This window comes from Mastomys coucha, unplaced genomic scaffold (assembly GCF_008632895.1).
Source record: "Mastomys coucha isolate ucsf_1 unplaced genomic scaffold, UCSF_Mcou_1 pScaffold9, whole genome shotgun sequence".
Lineage (NCBI taxonomy): Eukaryota > Metazoa > Chordata > Mammalia > Rodentia > Muridae > Mastomys > Mastomys coucha.
The window spans coordinates 40873420-40897035 of NW_022196915.1; the positions used below are offsets into that span (position 1 = coordinate 40873420).

The 23616-nt window shown below is 46.8% G+C and overlaps 2 protein-coding genes across 28 annotated transcripts in view; one reads left to right on the forward strand and one right to left on the reverse strand.

Moving 5' to 3' along the window:
* The first annotated feature begins 704 nt into the window (after positions 1 to 704).
* Oxa1l (OXA1L mitochondrial inner membrane protein) lies at positions 705 to 8999 on the forward strand. Of its 3 annotated transcripts, none has more exons than XM_031361225.1 (10): positions 705 to 800; positions 1199 to 1351; positions 2740 to 2953; positions 6029 to 6172; positions 6365 to 6450; positions 6622 to 6786; positions 6935 to 7039; positions 7142 to 7304; positions 7492 to 7572; positions 7656 to 8999. In XM_031361225.1, exons 1-10 carry the CDS (start codon positions 738 to 740, stop codon positions 7787 to 7789), a joined length of 1308 nt encoding a protein of 435 aa, XP_031217085.1. In that variant the 5' UTR covers positions 705 to 737; the 3' UTR covers positions 7790 to 8999. The 3 variants fall into 3 exon arrangements, with proteins under 3 accessions (XP_031217085.1, XP_031217086.1, XP_031217084.1); XM_031361226.1 differs by lacking the exon at positions 705 to 800 and adding an exon at positions 802 to 913; XM_031361224.1 differs by lacking the exon at positions 705 to 800 and adding an exon at positions 826 to 942.
* Positions 8777 to 23616, reverse strand: part of Slc7a7 (solute carrier family 7 member 7) — a 54887-nt gene continuing 40047 nt past the window's right edge. For all 25 annotated transcript variants that reach the window (XM_031361203.1, XM_031361201.1, XM_031361198.1 and 22 more), the window contains 8 exons: positions 17477 to 17602; positions 16185 to 16329; positions 12908 to 13031; positions 12563 to 12666; positions 12199 to 12295; positions 11211 to 11360; positions 9394 to 9577; positions 8777 to 9224 (listed from right to left, as the gene is read on the reverse strand). In XM_031361203.1, coding sequence (XP_031217063.1) covers positions 9124 to 9224; positions 9394 to 9577; positions 11211 to 11360; positions 12199 to 12295; positions 12563 to 12666; positions 12908 to 13031; positions 16185 to 16329; positions 17477 to 17602 — 1031 coding nt within the window. In that variant the 3' untranslated portion in view covers positions 8777 to 9123. The remainder of the gene's footprint in view (positions 9225 to 9393; positions 9578 to 11210; positions 11361 to 12198; positions 12296 to 12562; positions 12667 to 12907; positions 13032 to 16184; positions 16330 to 17476; positions 17603 to 23616) is intronic.

Genomic DNA, 23616 nt, shown 5'->3' on the forward strand with positions numbered 1-23616 from the left:
CCCTGATTGATTTAGCTCTATTCATTTTTTGCATATCTATAAAATTTTATCAGATATTAAATAATGTGACTATTACATTATTGAAATTGTTAGATTGTATTGTCTTCCTTAAAGTAATATTCAATTTTGCCCAAACAAAAAAGAGATAAATTTTTCTAAGATTTTTGTTATTGTTGTTATTTTGCTTTGCTTGTTTGTTGAGGCAGACTTTCTTTTTTCTTTTTTTGTTTGTTTTTTTTTCTGTTTTTTTCGAGACAGGGTTTCTCTGTATAGCCCTGGCTGTCCTGGAACTCACTCTGTAGACCAGGCTGGCCTCGAACTCAGAAATCCACCTGCCTCTGCCTCCCAAGTGCTGGGATTAAAGGCATGTGCCACCACCGCCAGACCAGTAAAGGCTATTTTTAACCCAAGAATTATTAACCCATTTTAACCCAGGGAACAATTACGGTTTGGGAAATGGAAGGGGAAACGGGAAATATGCTATGTTTATTCTGCCACTTAACAGCGGTCTCCATCGTGTCTCTTAACTTCAATCTCTGCGGGCGTGTTGACACTTTTTAACCACTTCAGATACCACCGCCTGGCTTCATTCCCCCACTCACTACCTGATCTGTGACGACAGGTCTGACCTCCTGCCCATTTCCAAAATGCCCTCTCCTGCAGCGTCAAAGTTCTGAGTGCGCATGCGCGAAACTAAGGGTTTTTTTTTTTTCTTTTTTCTCTCTCTTCCGGGCAAGATGGCGTGGAGTTCAGTTTGCGGTCGTTGGCAAGTTCTGCGACTCGTACGACCCCAACGTTCGGTAAGGTTCTGCCGAAAGCGCGGGGATGCTGCCTTGTCCTTGTCACCTGAGCTGAGGTCACGAGCAAATGTTGACCTGGGCACTGCAACCTGCGTGTCATGACCTCCAGTCGCGTGAGGACACCACCGGGTTACGTCCGGGGGTTGGTGGCCCAGTTTCTCTGTAGCTGTTTGGGAACTGCCTTTGACCCTGAGTCGTGACCTCCGGGCCCCGTCCCCGGGCTTCCGTAACAGGATGCGGGAGACCAGGGCCCGAGCTGCACCCTGCACGCTCCAGTGCATGCCTTCGGGGCCTGCAGTCTGTGCGAGCAGAGTTGCAGTGCCCCAACTACTGCGGCAGGCTGTCTGCGGGAGAGGCGGCTCGGCTGGGACTCAAGGCCTTCCCTTATCCTTTCACAGGGTCAGTTCCACAGCGTCGCAGGGTCCCTGAAACCGCTGGCCGCCGAGCTCCTCGCAGCCCGCCCGGGCAATGGGCGGCCACGCTACGCTCTTCTCACAGTCTTAACTCCTCGAAGCATCAGTACATCTGCCACCGTCTTTGCAGAAGCCCAGGTAAAAAGGTTCCTACCGAAGAAAGAAGCTCAGCTTCTTGGCCCGTTTCCTTTGTGCGGTGTTGTTTTGTCTGTTTTGTTTTGTTTTGTTTTATATTACGGTTCGGGAGAAGTGACTGTGAAGCAGAGTTCTTTTCACACTCCACGCAGTTCCTCCTAATATTAGCCTATTTGGAATAGGAGTAGATTTTCAGTCAGCTCAGTGGGAAAATGCTTAAAAATACATGAGAAATTTGTGGGGGCAGGCAAGATGACCCAACTGTACAAAAGCTCATGCTATGCAACCCTGGTAACCTGAGTGCCAGTCCTAGGACCCAAGTAAAGGTGGAGCTGGTTGTAGCACAATCTCAGTAACCCCAGCACTTGGGAGACAGAGCTGGACAGATCTCTAAGTTCAAAACCAACCTGGTCAACATCAGAGCTGTGTAGTGTGACCTTGTCTCAAAAAATAATAATAATAATTAAATAATTAATGAAGGACGAAGGCAAGAACTGTTCCACAAAGTTGTTCTCTGACTTTCACACATGCTGTGGCATGCATGCCTACACACATCATGCACACAATAAAAATAAATTTTGTATTCTATTCAAGACACTGCCAGAGGAGTAGTGTTAAGCCAATAATGTGAAATGTGACAATGGGTTTGTGTGTTTGTGATATGTGTGATTCTTTGAATGTGTGTGACTGTGTACATGTGATCTTGCGTGCCCACTAGAGACCCTGACATCTTCAAAGCTGGAGTTACAGGTCATTGTGTGCTGCCCTACAAGGGTGCTGGGAACTGAAAATGGATCCTCTGCAGGAACTCTTAACCCCAAAGCCATATAGTAACAGAGCTCTTGGTTAGCATGAACCAAGGCCAACCTGAACTACAGAGCAATCAAGATCCTGCCTCCAAAACTAACCTCCCACCCACCCACCACCATTAAAAAAAAAGAGGAAAGAAAATTTGAGAAAAAAAAAAACTGAGTTGAGTTAAAGAGAATTTCCGGTTGAGGGCTAGCTCAGTCAGTGGTCTGTGTTCTTGCCAGATGTGTGTGAGGCCCTGAGTACATTTTCCAGCACAAAACAGAAGGATTCCAAATACTGTTGATTTGGAATACAGGAAGGGTGATGACCATGATGCTCAAATGACTGAAGTCTGGGAATCGGGATATGGGAAGCAAGTTCCCTGCCTGAAGGGAAGCCATGAGATGCTCTCTTAAGTTATTCTTCTTATGCTAGAAGCAAAAAATAATATCCTCTGAAAGAAGGGATGGGTGGACACCATTGGTCATCCTTGAAGATCAAGAAGTAAAAGCAAGAAAATAGAGCCCAGGCCTGGTTAGAATAAGGGATCCTTACCTTTTATACATTCCACTTACGGTACTTGTTCTCGTTCCTCACAGGTCCAAGCACCTCCTGTTGTCCCTGCTATCTCCACTCCTGCTACAGTACCAGAGGTAGCTTCTGGGGGACCTGCAGAGGTAGTCCAAAGTGCTACAGAACAGAGCTTCGCAGAACTGGGGCTTGGCTCATATACCCCAGTGGGACTCATCCAGAACCTCTTGGAATATATACATGTCGACCTGGGCCTACCTTGGTGGGGGGCCATTGCCACATGTAAGAGTACATCCTGAGCAAGGGTGGAGGAAATGGGGACAGAACCTCAATAGTGGCAGTTCTGTCGATGAATTAAGAAAATGGGTACAGAAATGTAGAGGTTAGAAAAGCAGATGATTCAAAGAGGGAAGGTACACTCAACTTTTAGTTTCCAAAGAGCACTAGAAAGCCATTTATCATATATACAGCTATCAGTGTATAACATACAGATACCCGAATGTGAGCTGAGAGCTAGGGTCAAGGAACCATATTAAAAGTAATAAAGCTGCCCTGACTCGGCAGACTACAAGGCTGGGTTTGGTACTTTTGCTTCCAAATTAGAAAGCTGTTCTCATTGCTGTTATAAAAGATGACATTTTTAATTCTGGTTCTTCCTTAGACTGGCAACATTTTTTTTTTAATCATAAAAACTCAGTTAAGGGTAGAAATGTAGCTCAGTGATAGAGCACTTGCCTATCATGAACAAAACCAGCCTGGGCTATGTGATAGGACTCTAACAAAAAACAAATCATCTAGAGTTTTGAGCCTTTGCCCGCTCACAGTGCTTGGGAGGTAGAGGAAGGGGGGTTCAGTCAATCTTAGTTAAATAAAGAGTTCAAGGCTAGCCTCATATCTTAGTCCCTGTTCTGTGGCCATGAAGAGATGCCATGACCAAAGCAACTCCTATAAAGCATCTAACTAGGGACTTGTTTACAGTTTCAAGAGTTTTAGTCCGTCATCATCATCTCAGGGATCATGGCAGGCAGCATGAAGGTAGCCATGGTGCTAGAGAAGTAGCTGAGAGAGAGACAGAGAGAGAGAAGCCTGAGCTTTTTGCAGCCTCAAAACCTACTCCCACTGGCAGCTTCCTTTCCCAAGGCCACACACACCTTCTAATCCCACTCAGTGCTACATCCAAAAAACCTGATGACTAAGCATCCAAATACGTGAGCCTTCAGAGGCCATTCTCATTCAAACCACCATGCTCATGAGGTTTTACATGAAACTGCCTTTTAAAAAGTTTTCAAAACCTTCATTTGAGCTAGATCTGGTGTACACCATTAATCCCAGTCTGGGGGAAGGGATGCAGAGACTGGAGGATCTTTAAGGTTGAGGCCAGCCTGGTCTACATAGCAAGTTCTAGGCCAGCAAAGGTAACAGAAACCTTGTTGGGGGGATGGGAAGGCAGAGCTGAAGATGGCTCCAAGGTTAAGAGTACAGCTGCTTTTGCAAAGAACCCAGGTTCTATTCCCAGCACCCACACACTGGCTCACATCTGTCTTACTCCAGTTCCAGGGGATGCCTTTTTGGCTGTTAGGGCATACAGACAGACAGGCAGAACACCTATATACATTAAATGAAAATTTTAAAAATATTCCTTTATTTTATATGTATGAGTCTGTGCACGTATACCCATGTACCGCAAGCATGCAATGCCTGAATCCAGTGACCTTACAACTCCTAGGCAAGTGTGCCACCACTAAGTCAGATTGCTAAGCCCCTTGGTTTTCTAGTTTTTTAAAGATTAATTTCAGTGTGTGTATGTGTGCAAGTGCGTGTGCGTGCGTGCATTTCCCTGTGAGTATGTACACTTGCCCTCGGAGCTGGGTTACAGGCAGTTATGCACCACCCACCTCTCCTGGGTACTGAGAACCAGACTCAGTCCTCTGCAAAAGCAATCACTCTTAAGCACTGCGCATTCTCTCCAGCCCACTCCCCTGGTTTTATTAAAGTAAGGTCTTACCATGGGGGCCAGGCTGCCCTCAGCCTCTTGATACGCTTGGCCTCTCGTGCTGAGGTTGGAAGCTGGTTGGAAGCTGCCACCCTTGGTTTCGGTGCTCTCCTGTTTACACTGAGTACACAGACAGGTTAAGCATGCCTGTGTGTTACTTAAGGGATCCAGTGGGCAGCCTACTTCTTTCTAGACTTTGACCCTCAGCCATTGAGGTTTTGCTGAAGTCACCCCAATGTAACTGCTGGTGGTGGCACTACTAAATCCACTTTTCTCATACTTAGTGCATTAGACATGTTAAAACTTAAAGGCTATCCTTGGATTTTGTGAAAACCTACCCTATTATCTCCCCTAATTTCTTGTTTTTCTGACCACACCTGCCCATATTTGTTACCTGATATACTCCACCTTTCTTGGGTGAAGGTATTCTGAGTTATGTCCGTGGTTTCTTAGCCCAGACCCACTTAGATGTCAACAGATGGCATAAGCTAATTATTTGTTGGAATGGCCAATAGACAGGAGTATAAGGAAGCATTAATCCACCAGAACATGGTGGATTACTACCCCAGGGACTTGTAAAACTGACTTTCCAGCTTTGTTCTAGGCCAGGTATGATGGCACATACCTGTAATTATGGTACTAGAAAGGCTGAGGAAGGACCATCATGAGTTCAAGGCCAGCTTGTACACACTAAGACCCTATTGCAGTAAATGAACTCATACTTCATTCTAAGATTCAGGGTTCTGTAGAGATGCTGAGCATGGTGGAGATTCTACGTGAATGTTTTTCCTTTATCAAGGAATTAGTTTGTATATTTTCATCTACTACTTAAGAGTTGATGTGGCTGGAGAGGTAGCTCAGTGGTTAGGAGCACTGGCTGCTATTTCAGAGGACCTAGGTTCAATTCCCAGTACCAATATTTCAACTCACAACTGTCTGTAACTCCAGTTTCAGGGGATCTGACACCCTCCCATAGACATAAATACAGGCAAAACCCATTGGATGGATGAATAGATGGATGGATGGATAGACAGATAGATAGATAGATAGATAGATAGATCTTTAGAAAGAGTTGAGGAAAAGTTTCCATTGAGATAAAAGTTTGGAGGCTGTTGAAGTACAAAAGAACTTTTGCTTGGTGGCGACGATGGTTGTTTCAGGGAAACAAGATCCTTGCTCATCTGCTTAGAGAAGTTATGCTGAACTTTTATTCTGCCACAGCGGTCTGAGCCTTGAAGAGCTAGGTATACCTTGTCCTTACTTCTGGGCCCCTTGGGTGAGGGCCACCGTGAGGAAGTCTGGAGTAAGCCTTATAGCTCCAGGCAGCTTTTAATTTGACTCCAAGCCTGTGTTACATTTTCCAGGTACTATCCTTGCCCGATGCCTCGTTTTTCCTCTCATTGTGAAGGGCCAGCGGGAAGCAGCCAAGATCCACAACCACATGCCAGTGATGCAGAAGTTTTCCACGAGAATCAGAGAGGCCAAGTTGGCCGGAGACCAGGCTGAGTGTGAGTTGGTTCCAGGGCAGGTGTGGGAGAGAAGCAAGTTTGCATTTGAGACGTTCCACTTGGGAAGGAATGGGTGCCATGGTCAGGTGTTTTTGACAAATCTAAAGGGTTTTTCATTTCTTGGAAAGAATAGGATGTTAAGCTTCACTGATATCACTCTTAACCCAGTGATCCATTTCCCTCCCCTGACAGTTTACAAGGCCACCATGGAGATGACACACTATCAGAAAAAGCATGATATTAAATTCTTGAAACCGCTCATTCTACCTCTTACTCAGGTGAGCGGAAATGTGCCCTGCTTATTTATTCCAAATCCATCAAGTTGTCTCCTGTTTCCCATGTCCCCAGATCCCCAGAAATGCAAGTGGTGGTGATGTATATGGCTTTAAGTAACGGCTATAAAAATGTACCTCCTGTTAGGGGTGCTGACTGTTTATCCTGTGTAACAGGCCCCCGTCTTCATCTCCTTCTTTATTGCCTTGAGAGAGATGGCCAACCTGCCTGTGCCCAGCCTCCAGACAGGTGGGCTCTTGTGGTTCCAAGATCTCACGGTATCTGATCCTATCTACGTCTTGCCACTGGTAGTCACTGCCACAATGTGGTGTGTCCTTGAGGTAAGCTGGGGCTGGCCAAGTGCTAAGCCTGCCAATAAAAAGGGAGTAGGGATGGAGCAGTATGCAGAATGTGTGTCTTCCATCTTCTATTCTCTGATGGGTCAGGGCTTGGAATTTATTCTTCTTTCCCTCAATTCCTTTTTGGCAGCTAGGTGCTGAGACAGGTGTACAAAGCTCTGACCTTCAGTTCATGAGGAATATTATCAGGGTAATACCCCTAGCAGTCTTGCCTGTGACCATCCACTTCCCCTCGGTAGGTAATGGCTTAGTAGCGCCCTCCAGGTCCTTCTGCCTAGTGCCTCTGAACAAGCTGACTGGGATGCAGCTCTGAGCACCTTCCCCTTCATTCACCCAGGCGGTATTCATGTACTGGCTGTCCTCCAATATGTTCTCCCTGTGCCAAGTAGCCTGCCTCCGGATTCCAGCTGTGCGCACAGTGCTTAAGATCCCCCATCGAGTTGTACATGACCCTGACAAATTGCCTCCCAGGGAAGGCTTCTTGAAGAGCTTCAAAAAAGGTAAGGGGTATTGGATACCGTGTCTGTCATCCCAGCAAGCCCGAGGCTGAAGCAGAATCACTCTACCTAGCTAGCCTAGGTAGGCTACATAGCTTGAAGCTTTCCTCAAGAAGGAAGGACCAGGGGGATCAGGACCAGGAGAAAGTAGCCTAAACATGAGAGAAGAACTTCTTTTCTTCTCACACAGGCTGGAAGAATGCTGAAATTGCACATCGGCTCCGAGAGCGGGAGCAGCGAATGCAGAAACACTTGGACCTAGCTGCCAGAGGTAAGGAGGCCTTTCAGGCTAAACGCTGTCTTCCATTTCTTCTTTCCCTTTGTTTACTGAGATGTTTTTCTCTCTTCTCCCAGGTCCCTTACGACAGACTTTTACCCACAACCCTCTGCTACAGCATGATCCAAGTCACCCTCCCAACACCCCCAACAACAGCAACAGCAGCATCAAAGCAAAGGCAAAGAAGCCTTGGCAAGACACACTCGGCTGACGTGGTCTGTGCTCACTCTGACGAGAACCCTGCTTCTGCATGGATGCCTCCAAACAGACTTGATGCTATGTCTTGGCCCCAACCCTAGGGACTACAGCATTTGGAAGTGTCCATTTTAAAAATTGTTTCCACTACAGACTCTTACTTGTGTGTATTAAAAGAGCCCTGGAGAGCCAAGCCACCTTCCCATCCACAGTTAGTAAACCTCTGTCTTGTCTGGGCTTCTTGATGTTTGTTAAATATGGAAGGGGAATTGTGCTTCTGAACACTACAAAGTGGAAAATGATTTCCCACGCTAGCCCTTGCTCTTGGAAAGGATCTTCATGTTTTATCCTGGTCTTCAAAACTCAGACCTCTACCTCACACACTGTATATCTCCTTCCGAATTTGCATTCTAGAGGTGTGATGGGCAAGACTGTATGACAGTCGCTTTTGTGGTGCTGGGGATTGATTCTGCATTTCTAGCCCTGACCATGTTTCTTGACCCCCACAATTACTTTTGCAATTTCAATTTTTAGGGATGACTTAGAAGAATGAAGGGAGTCTGGGGAAAAATGGATTAGCAGATAGGAGTTCAAATCCGCAGCACTCATGAAAAGCTGAGCGTGGCCCCGACCTTATGCCTGTGAGCCCAGTGTTGTGGGGTGTGGAGACAGGAGAACCACTTGGCTTGCTGGCCATCAGCCTATCTCCAGGTTTAGTGTGAGATCCACTCTCAGGGTATAAAGGAGGACATGACAGAGCAGGATGCTTGATGCCTTCCTCTGGCCTCTGCACATGTGCCATAATTTAAGAAAAAGCTGAATGTTTATGCACTAGCTTTTCACATGACATTTTAGTACAAAAGTCTTGTTATATGCATAGAAATCAGTTTTATTGCCTTTGGCAGCTGGCTTCAGAGGGAGAAATTGAATCTTTTACCTTCCATATACGTTTGAACTGCATAAATACCCCCGAGTCACTAAGTAGAATAAAGCCACTCAGACCTTAGGAACATAACCTTTTATTGTTTTGCATCTGTGACAGTTTTGTGTCCCTCTGAAAGGAACAAGTTTGGAGCATTGTTGGCCCTTGTAAAGGAAAGAGGAGTGGGTTAGCACACCCAGGTACTGCCAGAACTGCCCCAGAAATGGCCTGCTTCCTGCCACAGTCTGCATTATCCATTTATGAAGTCTGAAACAACATGTAGCAAGACAAATAAATTACTCTTCATCCCTCAAACGCATGTCCTGAGTTGAAGCTGCCAAGCCTGGGCTCCTGGCTGGTGCCTCCAGGGTTCTGGCCAATGAGAGTTAAGAAACACTTGTTCTGTCCATGTCTCAGAATCCCACGCTCTATTTAGACTTGGGATCTTGTTTGGGCAACTCTCCATCTTCCAAGTCCATTTCTGCAGTGACTGACATGCAGAGGATCTGGAGGTACCGTGTGGCAGAGGCTACAAAGAGAAACCTGAATTAAAACTGGGAACAGGTTCAGGGGGCTGCTCTAGGATGGGGTGATTCAGTTAAGCCATATGGTTAATAATAGGAACCAGTTGTGGTAAAGTTTGCAGGCAAAAACCAGTCTATTCGGGTAGCTGACCCACTCGTAGATGCCCAGCTTACCTACAATCCTGCGAAGGCACAGAGGTCGCTTGTGCTCCGGCACTCTGATGATGAGGAAGTAGAAGGGCAAACCTGAGAGCGCGATGCCGATGCCGATGAGGGAGTTGATGGTATCACTGTAAAGTGGAACAGCCACCAGGAAGATGGTACAGAGGCAGAAGATGATGGGGAAGAAGAGGCTGAGCTAAAGGCACAGAGGAAACAGTTAGCTCAGCATGGCTTTGCTTGCTGCTTCTTGTTTCAAGATAGTCTTACTTTGTAGCCCGAGCTAGCCACAAACTCATAAGCCTGCCTCAGCCTTAGTGCTGGGATTGTCCCTACACCCTACTCAGAATTGCTGACAACCAAAACAACCTTTATCCCATAACGATAAAAGCACTGAAGGGCTTAGAGACAGAACACATTGGTATAAGCACTTACTACCCTCCCATTGTCTGCATGCTGCTGCCACCAAGCCCTAGCATTGTTTGTTGGATTTGGGTTGGGGGTGGAGGAAGGGGCTGCTTATTTTAGGGCATTGGGATGAGACACTGCTGAAGATCCAACCCAAGGCCTTGTGTATGCTAGACAAGTATTCCACCACTGAGCTGTAGGCACCTCAGGCCTTGTTGGGTGGGGTTTGTTTGGTGAGGTGGGCAAGTTGTTGGATTTTCTTTTTTTCTTTTTTCTTTCAAAAACAAAAATGCAGGGTCTCATAGCCTAGGGTGGCTGGCCATTTACAACAGGTCTTCATGCCTTCACCTTCCAAGGGTTAGGGTGACAGGCATGTGCTACAGTGCATGGCTTCCTAGCTTCCTAGGCATGGTTTTGGTTTAGTTTGGTTTGGTTTTGGTTTTGGTTTTTTGGAGTTTTTTTGTTTTGTTTTGTTTTTGTTTTGTTTGTTTTTTTGTGTTTTCTTGGTTTTTTGAGACAGGGTTTCTCTGTGTAGCCTTGGCTGTCCTGGAACTCACTCTGTAGACCAGGCTGTCCTGGAACTCAGAAATCCACCTGCCTCTGCCTCCCAAGTGCTGGGATTAAAGGCGTGTGCCACCACCACCCGGCTGGGGTTTGTTTTTTTAATGCATATTTTGCTGCATGAGAAGCCAGAGAGTATTGGATCCCTTGGAACTGGAATTAGATGGTTGTGAGCCACCGTGTGGGTGCTGAGAATCAAAGCCAGGTTCTTTGTAAAATCAAGTACTCTTAACCACTGAGCCATGTCTCCAGCCCAACCCCTAGGAGGTAGGGGTGTGTGTGTGTGTGTGTGTGTGTGTGTGTGTGTGTGTGTAAATAAATATATTTGGGTTTTGTTTGTTTTTTCTTTTTGTTTTTGTTTTATGTTCACTAGTGTTTTGATTGCATGTGTAAGAGTGACAGAAGCCCTGGAACTAGAGTCACAAACAGGTATGAGCTGCCATGTCCATTCTGGGAACTGAACCAGAGTCCCATGGAAGAGCAACCAGTGCCCTTAACTGCTGAGCCAGTTCTCTCTAGCCCCAAACACTTGATGTTTGTTTTTTGGGGTTGGGTTTTTTTTTTTAATTTCTTTATTTATTTTATGTATGTGAGTTCATTGTCACTCTCCTCAGACACACAAGAAGAGGGCATTAGATCCCATTACAGATGGTTGTGAGCCACCATGTGGTTGCTGGGAATTGGAACTCAGGACCTCTGGAAGAGCAGGCAGTGTTCTTAACTGCTGAGCCATCAGCCCCAACCCTTAGTTTTTTAACTGCAGATAAGTGCTGCTATGCCTGGCCTAGGGGAAGGATAACTTCTTTCAGTGGCAGCACTAGCTGTACTAAATGGAGCAAAGTTGGGTAAGGAGAATGGATTACCTTGAGAGGGCGAGGCCGGTCGGGTTCCTTCCAGCGTAGGTAAAGCTGACCCACGATAGAAAGGCCCACAAAGAACCAGTAGCTGAAGCTATAGTAGTTAATGAGCTGGAAGATGTCCTCCACACACAGGTAGAACAGTGCCAAGATGCCCTGTTGGTGCAAGCCCAAAGTGAGCTCCTCTCAGGCTTTCCTCGCACTCATTCCCTCCCAGATCACAGCTTCACAGTCTGCAAGTGGGCCTTCTGCCCCACCCCTGGAACATTCTTGGTACTGTGTTCCTCTCTATTAAAAGATAACTGCCTTAGCCGGGCATTGGTGGCGCACACCTTTAATCCTAGCACTCTGGAGGCAGAGGTAGGTGGATCTCTGGGTTCGAGGTCAGCCTGATCTACAGAGCAAGCTCCAGGACAGCCAGGGCTACACAGAGAAACCCTGTCTCAAAAAACAAAGGAGATACTTGCCTCTCAACTAGATTTTTAGTGCATTCTTCAAATCCTTGCCAAGTTAACCCTAACACTTTAAGTGTCTTAGGCAGAAGTCTTAGGCAAAACCCTGTAGTCTCTCCAACTAACACTTCTACTTCTATGGCACAGCTTCACAAAACTTTATCACAGGACGTTGTGCTGCTGTCTGCCTTACCTAAAGCCCATCTCCACAACCCTAACCGTCATACTCCACCTTAAAAATGCCCTCCTCCAACACAGTTTTTCTCAGCTAACTTCTTTTTCTCTTAAAGAATGCATCCCACCCCATCGTGGCTGTTACCCATTACCACATAGCCTGTGTCTCACTCCTCTTGGACCACATGCAGTTGACACTTTTCACAGAAGTTTGAGTCTTAGAAACTCCATCCACAGATAGCACAGTGCATCAGTAGTTTACAGGCCAGAACCCGCTTTATGGCTTTCGGGAACCTAGACTAGCCACATCTAGTACTAGTAAGTCCCCCCACAATCTGGCTGTCAGGTTCATCCCTGAGATCACTCACATTGAAGAGTAAAGAAGGCACTGGTGTGAAGCGTTCAACATGAATCATACAGATGGCATCAGGGAGGTGGCCTTCTCTTGAGCCCACAAATAAAAGCCTGTTGAGATATAATAGCAGAAGCTGACAAGACTGTGGGCACTCACACCTGCCGCATCATTCTCCCTCTCTGTTATCCCTTCAAAAGGTCTGAATAACAGAGTAGGGAGTGTAGTGTGGATGGAGCTTAGAACTGGGGGTGGCTAATGGGAACAAGAAGAAAGGGACAGGGAATACTGGCAACCGGAGTCCAGGTCCTAGAAGTTAAACTGTCTCTGCCAAAGCTATTCATGATACCCACCCTGTGAGCAAAAAGTGATAGTCATACCTAGAAGCAGCCACGATGGAAGCGTTGAGCCCACCGAAGCAAGATAATGCAACTGCTAATGGAATTGTCCAGTTGAATATTCCAAAAATTTGATCTGCAAAGGTCTAAGAAAAAAGGAGCAGAAGACATTAGCAGACCCTAACAGGGATAAAAAGCATGCACAGACATATGCCCAAAGTCCTCAGGAATCCAATCCCCTCCACGGCAAAGGTAACAGGACCTTCCTGAGAGCCCAGTATCCTTGTGCTCTTATCAGGCTGTCTACCTGCTTCCCAGGACTGAGCGAACTGGAATACATCCAGAAGCCCACAACACACCCTCAACCTGCTAGGGAAAATCCTTTACCACGGCAACAGCGTCACTGGTCAAGATGTCCTTTATGTCGAGCACACTGTAATAGGCCACATTGGTCAAGAGGTAGATGATGGTGACAATGGGCATGGAAATGCCAATGGAGAGGGGCAAGTTCCTACAGCCAAACAGAAAGAAAAAAGGATCTGTCAGTCCCCCCATTGTGTCCCTCCCTCTTTGTCCATAGGTCTGCCATGCCATCCTCTCTAGGGATGCAGACAGCTGTGGTTCCCAGGTCCCTTGCCCTGGAGGTTGCCTTGACGTATTGGCGTAAGCTCTAAACCCTTACAAACTAAAAACTATTAGGGGAGAGAAATACTCCATTACAAAAGTTATGCAGAGGAGGTGACATTGCATGTAGTAGCTCTTGCTTGTGGTCCCCACTACTCTGAAGGCTACGGTAGAAGGATCCCGAGTTCAAGAGCTGCAGGGCCAATTCAGGGAAATCGTCTCAAGTAAAGACAGGTTAGAGATGGCTCAGTGTTAAGAGCATGTGTTGCTCTTACATAAGACCTGGGTTCTTATGGTTCAGATCACAGCATCCTTGGTAGCTCACGGTGGTCTGTAACTCCAATTTCAGAAGACTTGAAACCCTCCTCTGGCCTCTGAGGACACTGGGCATACATATATGCAGAAAAAAAAAACCACCCACACAAAAAATTTAAAACTATCCTTAAAATAAAAAATAAAGCAGGGCTGAGGGCAGAGCTTAGTGTAATGTATTTCTCTAGCATGCCTGAGGGTCCTAGGCCCAATCTCCAGGGCCACTGGAAGACAGCAACAAAAGGGGGGACTGACCAAGGGCTGCATTATGTGCCAGCATAGCAATTCCTTTGTACAGGTAAGGATTTTGTCTCTGAGCCCTGCAAGTATATCTTCAAGGTAAGAAACAGAAGAAACTAGAGAGGCAGATTATGGAATCTCACTTCTTCAGTAGAAAGAACAGTGTGTGCATCTAAACAAGGAAGTCATTCAGAGAATTCCAGGTGCCAGACTAATTGGCAGCTATGAAAAAGGCACAAAGATCCCTTAAGGTCTCTCAAGTGCAAAAAGATCACTGCTTGTATAAATACCAAAAGTAGAGGAATAAATATGGTGATTGGATCTGGGTTCAAGGACACATTTGCAGTTGTTCACCCCTGTGAGTCTCCACCCCATCCTACATATCAGATATTATAATTACATTACAATTCATAACAGCAAAACTACAGTTATGAAGTAGCAACCAAAATGACTATGGCTAGGGGTCAGCACAGCATGAGGAACTATATTAAAGGGTCACAGCATTAGGAAGGTTGAGAACCACTGCTCTCTACAGCCTTGAGCATGCTAACAAATGCTCTACCATGAACCCTGCCAGAACCCCTCTGTTAATGTTGACAGGGTCTCAGTAAGTTGCTCCTAGAGGCCTTGAAGTCACTCTGTACTTGACTCTGAACTTGTGATGCTCCTGCCTCAGCCTCCAGAGTGACTGGGTTACAAGCCTTTACCAAGAGTCAGGTTGCAAATTATCCAGAGTCATTCAGCTTCTCACCAGTAGATGGAAGCACCACTACCCAGTCTCCATTGACTTCCAGTACCCCTGCTCCTCGGTCGCAGGGCCAGCAGCTGGATACCAGAAAAGCTTCTCGGGTTTTCAAAGCCAAAAGCTAGCTGGTATAAGAACTGTTATAATTTGGGGAAACTATTTCCTGGTAAATCTTAGTTGCTAGGATCATAATATTTAGAGCCAGGAAAGGCCATGGAGATCCTGTAATTCCACCCTCCTAATGTTATATTACAGAAGCAGGCGAGGTCTAGGGAAAGGGCTCAGTTGATGAAGGCACTTGCCTTGCAAGGAGGGCCTGGGTTTGACCTCAGAGCCTACACGGAAATGGTTGGTGCATTGTGGAGGATCGTGTGCACCTGTAATCCCAAAATTAGAGAGGTGGGAACAGGAGGACCCTAGGGTTCCACGGCCAGCTAGCCTAGCCTAATTAACAAGCTCCAAGCCAGAGAAGGAATCAGTCTCCAAAACAAAAACAAAAACAGATGGGAGCTGGAGAAATGGCTCAGCTGTTACAAACACGAGTTCCTTCAGAGGAGCCAGGTTCCGCTGCTAGCTTGCACATGAATGGCTCACAGCTGTCTAACGCACAGCTACGCACTCAGGCACACACACACATAAAATAAATACATTTTTTTAAAAGTACACAGGACCCGAGGAACAACACCAAAGTGGTTTCCACAAGCATGTGTACAAACACCCCAGGCACATACGCATACAAAAAAAAGCACCAGGCAAGCTGGGCAGTGTCAGGAAGGTTACAGATTCGAGGCCAGCATGGACTGCGTACATAGTGAGATCACACTAAGGATCCTATCACAGAAAGGAAAGGGGGAAAAAAAGGAGGTTTAGAAAAGAAAATCAAGGAATGGCCAGTATGGTGGTGCATGCCTTTAATCCCAGCACTTGGGAGGCAAAAAGAACTGGATCTCTGTGATTTTTGAGACCAGTATGGTCTACATAGTGAGTTCCAGACCAGCTAGGGGCTACATTACCAGCGCTTGTCTCAAAACAAAATGAAGGAGGAAAATGGAATTGCAAGTTCATGCCTACCAAAAAAAAAAAAAAAAAAACTGCAGGATATACAGACCCCAAGACCTATCCGTGGCTCATCACCCAAAACTCTTTATCCACACAACCACAGGGCAGCTCGGAGCAATACTGGTGAGGCAATCCAGTGAATGGCTGGAACAGTTCCATTCTATCAGCATGAATCAGGACAGAGGGAAAGGACCCAGAAGGGAAACGGAAGAAGAAATTCCATAGAAGTTAGTTCTATGACCTAAAATTATCTGTGTGGGGATAAGGGTGAGTGACGGTCTGAAGACAGAAAAAGCTTTATGAGATTATCTCAGTGCTCCTCAGATTAGTTCACAAATGTGGAGGTAAAAGCAAACCTCTTGCTTCACCCTCCTAAGTAGCTGGCAAGGACCTTGTGGGTGTCTAAAGGCATATTTAAGCACAAAGTATAACCTGCTTTATTTTAGGGAGAAATGAATGTATGTACAAGCTTTTCTAAAAGGATTTATAAAGCATATGGAAGAAAGTGCACATCTTAACATAGTTACTGCAACCATGGACAAGTTCTATCTCTACGTCTTAAATCTGTTAAAATTCAGGCTGGTGAAATGAATCCCAGAGTTGAGAAAGTGTGCAGCCTGGCATGGCAAAGCTCAGGAAACAATGGCTAGCCCTGGCGTGGACAGGTGGCAGTGAGGTACCTACCTCTCAGGATTCCTGATCTCTTCAGTGACATAGTTAAGGGTGTCCCAGCCCGAGTAGGAGAACAAAGCTGAGTACAGTGCCAGAGCAATGTCACCCATTGCAAACGATGAGCCCTCAAAGGAGTTCTCAAAGTTAGTTGTGGCTCCTGGAAGGTGAGAACAATGCAAGACAAGGTTTAATGGCCCACTCCTACTTCAGCAGATCCTGAAAGGAGAAAATATATGGTAATAACAGCAGAGAAATGGCTTCGAGGGTGCCACAGAAGGCGGGGACAAGAGAAAGACATCTATAGAGGGCCAAGATGGAGGGAACCATGGATTCAGTCATGACAGGAAGAACTCAAATGACTGTCTAGAATAAGAAACGACCACAGAGCCCAACGGGACTAGAAACCAAGGTGGTGTACTGCTCCACACTGCAGGCTCCCTGAGCCCTGCCTACTGTCTAACACTGGTCAGGGATAACATGGGAAGAGGAGAGAAGAGGTGAGGTTCAGTATGCCCAGGTCAAGAGGAGACATTGGGAAGGCTTCAGATCTGGAAACCTGATAGGAGAGATGTCAAGGAGTGCATTTCTAACCGCTCACTTCCAAGGGCAGAAACACCAGAGCAATAGCACTAAGTCCAGCAAACTGTGAACGCCAGTCCCCAGGGCGCAGCTGTCAGCCCCCTTGCCAAGGTCAGCTTCCTGTGGGAGGCAGCACAGTGGACAGAGAAGGACAGGCTTTGGAGTGTCTGCCAGGGCACAAGTTTCAGCTCTTCTACTTAAACACTGGGAACTTGAGCAAGATGGTCAACTTGAGCAAATGGGTGAGCCATTTGGGGGCTTCGTTGTTCTGTTTTAAAACAGGGTCTCACTATGTAGGCCTGGCTGGTCTGGAACTTGACATGTAAACGGAGCTGACCTCAAGCCAAAGATGCACCCAACTCTACCTCCGAGTGCTGGGATAGAGCACAAACCACCACTGGCCTTGCGTTCTCTATGTAGCTGAGGATGACCTTTAACTCTGAGCCTCTTAGTGCCACCTCACAGGTCCTGCGATTACAGGTATATACCACTCTCCCCAGCCTAAGAAAGGTAATTCCGTGGCCTCACTTATATAAAAGGAGTAATAGTGCCTACCAAATATGGTATTTGGAGATTTAAATAAGGTCAGTTAGAAGGTCTGAGATATACCACTTGCCTAGCATGGCCCAGAACTCTGGATTTGATCCCCCACACTCCAAAGAAAAAGAAAGAAAAAAAAAAAAAAAGGAAAGTTTAATAAAGTTAGTTGCTATTTTTTTTCTTACCCTGGCCAAGTCTAACAATGCCTGCAATGATGACTGCAATCAGCGCCAACACTTTAGCGTAGGTGAAAATATCTTGGACCAGGGTTCCCCACTTGACATAGGCACAGTTAATGAAGGTTAAGAGACCTGAAAGAAAAATAACACTGACCGTGACCTACCCTCTGCACTTGGAGGGCCTTAGACTCCCAAGCAACTTTCCCAGCACCACTCATGGAGGTGAACCCATCGGGTGGAGTCAGCTATGTGTTTAGGCTGTGCCAGTTTGACCCCGATTATCCTCAGCTTCATTGCTGCAATCACTTGCTGAATCCTTGTGTTTACACTGCCACATTCCCAAGCACCTTAAACTAGAGTCACAGAACAAGGTGGCAAAATTCCTGGTCACAGAAGTGGGAGGCACCTGGGAGTTGTACAGATCACAGGTATATTCTGGTCCCTTTGATCTTTAAAACCACCCTCTCTTCCCTATTACACACACACACACACACACACACACACACGTGTCTAGAACCCAACATCCCAACTCTATACTATTGTTATTAACCTTGACAAGTCCTGCTGTAATTTATCCAGTGTCTAGGCCAGCAGGTCAGTATGTGTGTCCAAGGATTAGAATAGAGACCAAACTTCCTGCCCCCCTGCCCACCGGCCTGTGCTTTGTAAAACTCTTGCAGCTAACAAGAGTTCCTGTAGAAAGAGGGTAGGGCACTTTTCCTGCCTGAATAATGCAACAGTATGAGCCAAAAACATTCCTCAAGTCTTTGCCCCCTGGGCTGGAGGCAATCACCTATGAACTCAGGGGAAGTTCACAGGCCATCCTCAGAGTGAATGTTCGCAAGCAGGGTGTGACAGTCTCTTGCCAAGTGCTGTGGCATAGGAACAGGCACATTCTTTGAAAAAGAGTCCATATCTTTCGTCAAAATCTGAGTAGTAGCTGAGGGTGTGGCTTAGTGGTAGATCCTGTGTTCCAGTGCATGGAATTCCTAGATTCAAATCCTTTCACCCCAAAAATAGAAATCTCAGGAAAATTAATCCACTAACCCAAAAGTTACAATCTATTATTTGGGAAGAAATGCAAGAAGGGAAGCCTTGCATGCTGTGAGGGATTCAGTGGCGGGGGTGGTGTGAGGGGTAACAACCCTGAGACCCACCATGCAGCCTCTTCAGCAGGCAGGCATCTGCATACCCCCCAACCCTGCACCCACCCCCATGCCACAGGGAATCAATGCACAGCTTCTTCTAGCTCAGCGACTAGAACGCCCCACAGAGTACTTGACTGTCAAGTTTCCCTACAATGGCTCTCAGAGCAAAGCTGGCCTTGCCAGGGAGGAAAAGGAAGTCCAATGTGGGTCTTAGTCTTGTTTGATTCGGGCCACTGACACAATTTCTTTTTTTTTTTTTTTTTTGGTGTTTTGAGACAGGGTTTCTCTGTATAGCCCTGGCTGTCCTGGAACTCACTCTGTAGACCAGGCTGGCCTCGAACTCAGAAATCCCCCTACCCCTGCCTCCCAAGTGCTGAGATTAAAGGGGTGTGCCACCATCGCCTGGCCACAATTTCTTAAAAATCAAAAATCAAAACAGAACAAAAGAGACCACTCCAAGCCCAAGGGCAGTGGCTCAAGCTCCCACTCAGAAGACTGGGGCAGGATCTCCTAGTGTTAGGTCCAAAGGAGACTCCAGTTCCCCAAGCCCCAAAACACAATCCAAGTATCCAGAAATGGGCTCAACCTGGACTAGAAGAGGATTTCCCAAGGTTAGATAAAAGCCAGCATTCCTCAGGACCCTGCAAAGCCAGCTCCCCTCTACCAAAAGGAGTCTTCCTTCCTCCCTGGCAGAGGATCTTATCGGCTATCTGTGGTACCTATTAGCATATGTGCACACTGGCCTCTAGGCTCCCTCAGTAGCATAGGCACCTGTCCAAGTCCAGGTTAGCATCTACCTCCTTCCCTACCCTAAACTCCCTCCAGTTCACAGGCTTCCCTCTCCCAGGTACTCCCTCCTTAGAACCCAGCTATTCTCACTCTGCTCGCCCTCCCCCTTTCCGCCCCCACCCCTCCCCCAGCTCCACCTCACTCTGCTCTTGCTTTTTGGTCTATTCTCTATCCCTGCCATCCTCCCCTCTCTTCAGATAGCCCTGCCTGAGTCCAGTCTGCAGGCCATGTTCAGTCTACTGCTTTCTCTCTCTGCTCTGGACCCTTCCAAGTGCCTCTGGCAATTTTCTTTCTCTTGTCTACAATAAAAACCTTCCCTTTAACCATACCATGGAACAGTTCATGTCAGTTTATGTACCTACACATTTTAATTTGAGGCCACCTTGGATTAGATAATGAATCTCAAGCCAACCTGGACTGTAGAGACCCCATCTCAGAAGGAAAGAAAGCAATCTTACTACTGCTGAGTCCTGACAATGCGCTCAGGCTCCCCAGACCTCCTACAATTGCTAGGTCCTTGCCTTGTTGTCATTCTGGCCCAGAAGCCACTCCACTAAGAAACAGGGAGAATGAGCCATCTTCTCTTCCAGTCTTCCTTCTAACCTTTCTGTGTCTGTGTGCACGTGAGTGCATACAAATGAGGAGTGTGCGCTCACCCCCACAGGCACACACATGAGTGTGTGTTCACCCCTACAGGTACATACATGAGTGTGTGCTCACCCCTACAGACACGTGAGTGTGTGCTCACCCCTACAGGTACATACATGAGTGTGTGCTCACCCCCACAGGCACATACATGAGTGTGTGCTCACCCCTTCAGACACACACATGAGTGTGTGCTCACCCCATAGACACATACATCAGTGTGTGCTCACCCCCACAGGCACATACATGAGTGTGTGCTCACCTTCACAGGCACATACATGAGTGTGTGCTCAGCCCTACAGACACATGAGTGTATGCTCACCCCCACAGGCACATACATGCGTGTGTGCTCACCCCCACAGACACATACATGAGTGTATGCTCACCTCCACAGGCACATACATGAGTGTGTGCTCACCCCCACAGGCACATACAGGAGTGTGTGCTCACCCCCACAGGCACATACAGGAGTGTGTGCTCACCCCCACAGGCACATACATGAGTGTGTGCTCCTCACACCCACAGGCACATACATGAGTGTGTGCTCACCCCTATAGGCACACGTGGAAGCCAATGTCAGTTGTCTTCCTCCATCACCTCTCCACCTTATCTATTATTACAGTTATTCCCATGTAAGTGTGCATGCCTCAGCACACACAGGTCAGAGGACAACTTGTAGGAATCAATTCTCTCCTTCCGCCATGTGGAGCTCAGGGGTCAAACTTAGGCTTGGCTTAGGCTAAGCCATACTGTCAGCTTCTCCACCTACTTTTTTGAGATAATCTCTCTGCACCTGGAGCTCATCGATTTCCCCCAAGTCCTCAGAAAGCTGGCTCTTTAGGCAGGCACTGGGATCTGAACTCAGGTCTCCTCTCTTGAGCAGCAGGCACTTTGCCCAGTGAGCCAACTCCCTAGCTCCCTTTCTATGCATTACCCTTTTTTTTTTCCTGTTTTTTTTTCTGAGGAGATTTCTGGCTCTACTCAAGTACATGTCTTTGTGCCTAATAGACATAACAGTAAACAACCAAACCTTATCAGAAGGCTGAGCAAACATGTACCCATCACTCTAGGCCACCCCGGTGCTAAGTTAATCATTAAAGACATTGGTGTACTGTCTCCTCAGTAATTCCACAAAACTGAGTTTCTTTATCTTGCTCTCCACAAGCCTGTCAGACACTGCTCTTCCTCAGCCAGTCATTCATCCTTTACAATCCACTGGACTTCCATCCTGAGCTATTCCAACACCACAAGAAACCTGTCTCTCCCTCTCCTGCAATGGCTACTCTTCAGCTTAGGCTCTGCTTGGACTTATAAATGCAGCGCAGACCAAGTTTCCATGAGAAACACCAGCCACAGATGTGCCTTGCTGCCATGCACTCAGGAAGAGCGGGATCCCCTAGAACAGGAAACCCTGGCAGGAATGAAGACAATCTAAAGTGAAACTTATATCTCTCCCCACTTTTGGCTAGCAGACCATTAAACAGTGGTCCCTAAGAAGTTGGAATTCCCTAGGCATCTCGTGCTGAGAGAAGAAAAAAGGCGGACGCCTGATGCCAGCTGGAGGAGAACCCTTGTGACTCAAAGAGATTTCACACAGCTTGGCATCTTCTCAGACCACTTTGCAAGAGATGTTAGAACTAAGGCAATGAAGGGCCAGGGTGGGCGAGACCACTCTTTTACTGGGGCTGCTTAGCTGTGCATGTCTCTCACCCTCAATTTAAACCTAAACCTCATATTAGGATCTACTGAACCTCTTTGCTTGTTCGTTTTCCTTCCCAGTGTTGCCATACTAAATACATCTATCTCCCTCTGCCTCTACTCTTACTTCAGTCTCTTTGAGTGGCCTACTCTGCGGCAGGGTGGCCCAGCCTAGCAGGGTAACCGTAGGTCACAGCATGGTACTGGAATAGACATAGAGGAATACTTCTGCTTCGCAGAGTCTGCTGCTCTATGTCACAGGGCGGTTTGCCTCGGTTCTGTTCGTTCATGGTCATGAGCAGAGACAAGACAGCTGACTCACGCGCTTTCCTTACAGCGACTCCAGCCATGAGAATGCAGAACAGCGGCTCTCAACCTTCCTAATGCTGAGACCCTTTAATGCAGTTCCTCATGTTGTGGTGACCCTCCCCGACCATAAAATTTTTTGTTGCTCCTTCACAATTTTAATTCTGCTACTGCTATGAATCACAATGTAAATATATGTTATGCATGCTATCTGATATGTAACCACTGTGAAAGGGTCATTAGACCCACATTCACACAATGGGTTCTCCAAGGTTGAGAATGGCCGATGTAGAGGTGGTGGATATTTTGATCCATACTGCTAGGATCACTTCACCCCTTCTGCTACCTCCCATGTTCCCCGCTACTGTACTTATTTTTCAGCCACAGACCCACCATCATGTCCTAGTCTGCTCTCTGTACTGAATTTGGGGAAGGGAGGCTCAATTTGAATGCAAAATCCTGTACAAAGAGACCGGAGCACTGAGAGAACTGGCTTTCACCTTGCACAGCTCCCAGCTTCCTCCAGAGAGCCTGGTCCTGGGAATAGGAAACGAGTAAGGCAAGCCTCAATGCTGACTAGGCTCTTTGTCCCCACCCCTAACAGATACAGCTGACCAGAGTCCCCAAAGCTCAGCCAAATGTATGGCTCTTGAAGCAAAGCCCCACCTCTGCCGCAGAGAAATGGGACCACAGGGTTAGAATAGTAGGGATGGATGCGAGTTAGCCTACAAAGACACCTGCCCTTCTACCCCTGGGGGTAATTCAGTCCCCACCCAATACTGAGCCAAGTCCATGGGACGATTGCCTAAAATGACCTTTAACCTTGACCCAGCTGCTACTCTATCCCTGCTTTAACTCCAGAGAAAAAAGGCAGCTGCTTCGAAGGTGACACTCGTGTAACCTGAAGAGGCACTCCAGGGTAGGTCAACCCCAGCAGACACCAGGCCCTTAGGGAGGGTGCTGCCACGAGGGAGGGCCCAGAATCTGCTCTACAACAACATGGAAATGCCCAGCTCAGGTTGTTGTGAAAGGGAAAGGTGGGGGGCTGACCAGCTAAGAGTACTTACTGCTCTTACAGAGGACCCATGCCTGGCTCCCATCACCCACACAGTGTCTCACAACCAACTCCCCATAACTCCAGTTCTAGGGGACCATACACAATTTTCTGATCTCTGCAGGATCCTCCATGCACATGACACATACATACATACAGGTACATACACATAAAATAATTTTTAATCCAAAAGTAGCAATACCTTTAGCCTGCTCTGATCAATGCCCAGGTTTACTTCAAATAGTCTAAAGTCTCATCAACAAACTGTGAGTCCTTATCCTGTAGAGATTAATCCTGAAGCCTTTACAAGTTAAATGTTAATGATGCCTTAGATAAGCTTCAGTAATCTCACAGGATGACCTCAAAGACAACTTACACTGTGCTTGAATAACAAAAGTTCATCTCATCATTCACTCTACTTTTGCATTAATATGTGGGTGGTTGCATTTTTCCATAATATGCTTTTCTTTTCTTTCCTTTTCTTTTTTTTTTCTTTCTTTCTTTCT

What these genes read in the sequence shown, in the direction of transcription:
- Oxa1l (XM_031361224.1), top strand. Translation starts at nt 868, where the DNA reads ATGTTGACCTGGGCACTGCAACCTGCGTGTCATGACCTCCAGTCGCGT. An exon ending in TGACCATCCACTTCCCCTCG is followed by an intron (nt 7,040 to 7,141) that starts GTAGGTAATGGC and finishes TCATTCACCCAG; the next exon opens with GCGGTATTCATGTACTGGCT. An exon ending in CTTGGACCTAGCTGCCAGAG is followed by an intron (nt 7,573 to 7,655) that starts GTAAGGAGGCCT and finishes CTCTTCTCCCAG; the next exon opens with GTCCCTTACGACAGACTTTT.